At 41.8% G+C, this 4020-nt stretch overlaps 1 protein-coding gene across 1 annotated transcript; it reads right to left on the bottom strand.

The window, feature by feature from the left end:
• Window positions 1-663: 663 nt before the first annotated feature.
• On the bottom strand, window positions 664-2336 carry LOC104437985 (solute carrier family 25 member 44). The gene has a single exon (XM_010051039.3). It carries the CDS (start codon window positions 1912-1914, stop codon window positions 838-840), a length of 1077 nt encoding a protein of 358 aa, XP_010049341.2. The 5' UTR covers window positions 1915-2336; the 3' UTR covers window positions 664-837.
• Window positions 2337-4020: the final 1684 nt, after the last annotated feature.

The raw sequence follows: 4020 nt of genomic DNA, 5'->3' as shown, positions 1-4020 counted from the left end.
GGTAGATTCTATTAGATCCCCATTACATGCATGTTAAGACAAACTTCTGAACATGGTGAGCTTCAAACAAACACAATATTCGAGCATCAATATCTTGATGTTCATATGTAAATGCTTAGTGTTTGCAGCGTGCTGACAAACAACAAGCCGGCGTTTATTTCGACAAAAATCGTCCCCGTCTTTCAGCAGGCGATAGGAGTCACCAAAACTCGGGGATGGTAGCTATTGGTACATGGAAAGGGTGTTTGATTTGTTAATTTAAATCGCCTCTTCATTTAAGTTCTGTAAGTAGCTATGACTCTTCAGGTCTTAGAGGGTCCAACTTGGAGTTGATCTGTACATTCTCAAGCTGTGCACAGAACAGATGCAACTTCTCATATCTGCAATAACAGTAGCTCTCAAGGACAAAAGAATTGTTTCCCATTAGATGTAGATATACCTTAGAAATTTTATCATATATCATCATATGGAATAGATGGAACTAAATAAAATCAAGTTTAGCCCCTTGGTCTTTCCTCCTTTGTATCTTCTTTTATTCAACCATCTGCCGTAAAAATGAACTTTTTAGCAGCGTGACTCTCCATTTAACAGGCATTGGTACTTTATTCAACTGCACTAGCATTGTTATAGATTATGAGTAATGAAAAGCTGGGGCAAACAAAAGATAAAATCCCAATTGCTAAAATTGATCGAATCATTGATTTACATTCGGCGAGCCCTCTTCTCTATGCCATTATGGGAACATCTATCTAAAAGGAAATCTGAGAATATCTATCTGAAAAGGAAAGAGAAGAGTTTATGCGATCTCATTTGTTCTGCTTCAATTTAATCCTTCAATCAAGAACCGAAGCATTCTTGGTTTTTAGCAGATAATCTCTTCAGGAACTCGTAGGTGGTGATCATGGTTGTTGCAGACAGGGCCATCGAAGCCCATCTTGGTCCCAACCCTCTGTAACAAGCACTAAACCCACCTTCCCTTACCAAACTCCTCACAGCCTGCATAGTAGTGAGTGCTCTTCTTCTGCCATTTTCTTCTACATCCAACACTTGCAATCTCGTCTTGATTGTGTCCAACGGCATGGTGATTATTGCTGAAACCCCACTTGCCATTGCTGCACTCAGACCCTGCACGGCCACCGTCGGCATTGACCTTGACTCAGCCCCAAAAGAAAGGCCATAAGAAGAGCAGTCTTTTCGGCTTCTTTCACCACTTTTGCCCACAGAACCACCTCTAATGAGCCTATTGGCCACAGAATAAGAAGCCCACCAAACTGCATTTGAAGGTGCATATGTCAAAATTGAAATCCCAAATCCTCTGTATAGGCCTCTCAGACCATCAGCACATAGTATTTTCTTGAATGCATCAAGACCATTTTTGTACCTACAAGAACCAAAACCCCCTTGACCAATTAAGCTCCCTTTGCTAGTGAAGCCATTTTTTTGGCCTTGGACCATTAATCTCTGGCTCACCACATCGACTGGGGTCCACACGAGCTGAGCAGCCATGGCTGAGCTTACCCCTGCCGCAGCATTGGCAACGGCCAAGGCACTGGTGTCTGAGAGCCCTAGCTTCACAGTGGCTGAACCAACACTGCTTTTGGTGACCTCAAGGGCAGCCATGTAGAGGGCTCTCGCTGGGATTGTGCCCAGCAGGGACGTCCCAAACCCTCTGTAAAATCCTCTCAGGCCTTCATGCCTCATGATGGAGAACGACATCTTGAAGCAAGAGACCTGCGCGTGTGAGACTTGTTGCCTCGTCTTGAGCACCACAACTGGGTAGAGAGCAGCCGACACACCTGAGAAGAGACCTGCTCCAAGGAAGAAGAATCTTGATTTGTCAAGCATATGCCAATCCACATCTGCTGGGATTTGAATCTTTGGAGCTGAACCTTCCTCTGTTGCTCTCAAGCTCATCTCTTGAAGCAAATTCGTAAAAAAATAAAAAATGATTCCTCTGTTCTGCTTTAACTGCACAAACTCAAACGAATCTGAAGTCCAGACAACTGAACTGATCCCAATTCCACTTATGCGGATTGAGAATCGCTTTTGTTAAGCAGATGGGGATCTACCAGAAACTTATACAAATATGGAGAGAGAAAAAAAAAAGGTTGATCTGAGGAGGGAGCGATGACAAACAATGGACAAAAATGATAGTAGTGTGGATAAGAGGAAGAGTTGCTCTAATTATTGGACCGAGGTATCGGAAGAGAAAAGAAGGATCATGAAGAGGACTTTCGGAAACGGACGAGGTTCACACAGAGAAGGCGTTGAGAGATTTCCGATCTTTGATGGACAAACCTGATTTAAAAAGATGGTTTCTTACAAGAGACAAAAACCGTGGACCACGATGAACATGGTCTTTCATCCAACAGGCGGCTAATTCCACGTGGGGACAAAAGGAACCCCACTTTTTCAAGAGTAAAACAGAGTGAGTGAGACAGAAGGCAGACTCCAGAAAACTAGAAAGAGAGAGAGAGAGAGAGAGAGAGAGTGTTATATTTCCTTCCTCAAGAAATGGATTTAAGCGAGGTGTTAGTATCGATCGAAGCAGGGGACATGTGTCGGTCGGGCGGAAAACTTGGGCTGGGATTTGATGGGTTTGAGGTTCAGCTGCTCGCCCTGTGCAGGTCCAGTGTCGGGGCGGCACCGCTGATTTCCTCCGCAACCGTGGGCGAGGGATCGTTTCGAGCAAATGGGTTTTGGTTAAAATAATAAAAATGGAAGGCCGGATCGATTGAGTTTTCTTTGTCTTTACATGGGTTGCATATGGTGCCCCTTCGCTCAGCCAATGGAACTTTCATAAATTACCTTCTTAATCCGAGAAAGTCAAGAAAATTTCACCGGTCCCGTCGCTTTCCTTCTCAGGGTGGGCGCTGAAAGTGACGTCGCGATTGATGAAAGGCAAGAACCATCATATTTTTCTATTTGAGTTTCTGTTTGTATAAAATAATGTGCCGTTTGATTAAATTGATGTATATAATTTTTCAAAGAAAAAAATCCACTTTAAAAGCTAATGTTATGTGAGACGGCGGATGTGTGAAACAAACGTAAACAACCGAGCGAGAAGTAAAACTAGAAAATAAACTTATTTTAAAGGATTTATGTATTTTGATCTAAACGTACAGAGTGAGTTTCTCAAGAATATGAAAACTCTTCAATATGCTTAGCTCCCAGGGTGGTGCCACTTTGTTTGACTTAGTTCAAGTCTCAAAAGATTTCGTGCAAATAATGGGCATGGCCGTTGTGTCAATTCGCATAAAAGAATACTTGATAGAAGAAAAAATTGTTTAGATTCATAGGAAAGGAAGTCGGAGACTTCAACTTAATTGTGACTGTCAAAACATAAACGGACTTCGACAACATCATCATCATCATCATCATCATCATCATCAGTCAAAAGCATCACCTTGAAATCAACTTTTTGTGTGTTTGATTTTGGTTAATACAGAGGGAAGAGACATGGCGGATATTACACCATTGGAACAAAACAATGGACATGTCGCAAAGCGTGTTAGTGAAGGAAGATCAAGATTGTACGGTTTCTTCCATATCTTCAACACATTCAAGCCACCTAATTAAACTATGCATTTGGAGCATTACAAAATTATTCAAGAGAGCCGATCTCATACTCACTTGAACGGTTGCAAAGGACATAATATATCAATGAATGTGTCACACCTCGATCCACAAGAACAAGGGCATGACACGGCCGTCCTTTCACCAAAGGACGCAGCGTTAACATAACCAAGATTCGACTCGATATCAACATATTTACATATATATGACAAAAATGGCATTTGGTTACAATATTAGAGTATTTCTATAATCCACCAAACTAAAAACATATACATTCTGGAAAGATTAACTTACAAACTTATCAACTATGCACAAATCATATCAAAAAGTTTCCACCACAAAAGTCCTTTCCGAACGAACACTCACGCCTACTTGCGGCTCGCTGAAGAACTTGAAAAACAAGTAAATGAGATGAGTGAACTATCACGGCTCAGTAAGTAGCAC

This window comes from Eucalyptus grandis, chromosome 3, assembly GCF_016545825.1.
Source record: "Eucalyptus grandis isolate ANBG69807.140 chromosome 3, ASM1654582v1, whole genome shotgun sequence".
NCBI classification, from domain to species: Eukaryota; Viridiplantae; Streptophyta; class Magnoliopsida; order Myrtales; family Myrtaceae; genus Eucalyptus; species Eucalyptus grandis.
Note: the sequence above shows the minus strand (reverse complement) of the source record. Positions and strands in the feature narration are given on the sequence as shown.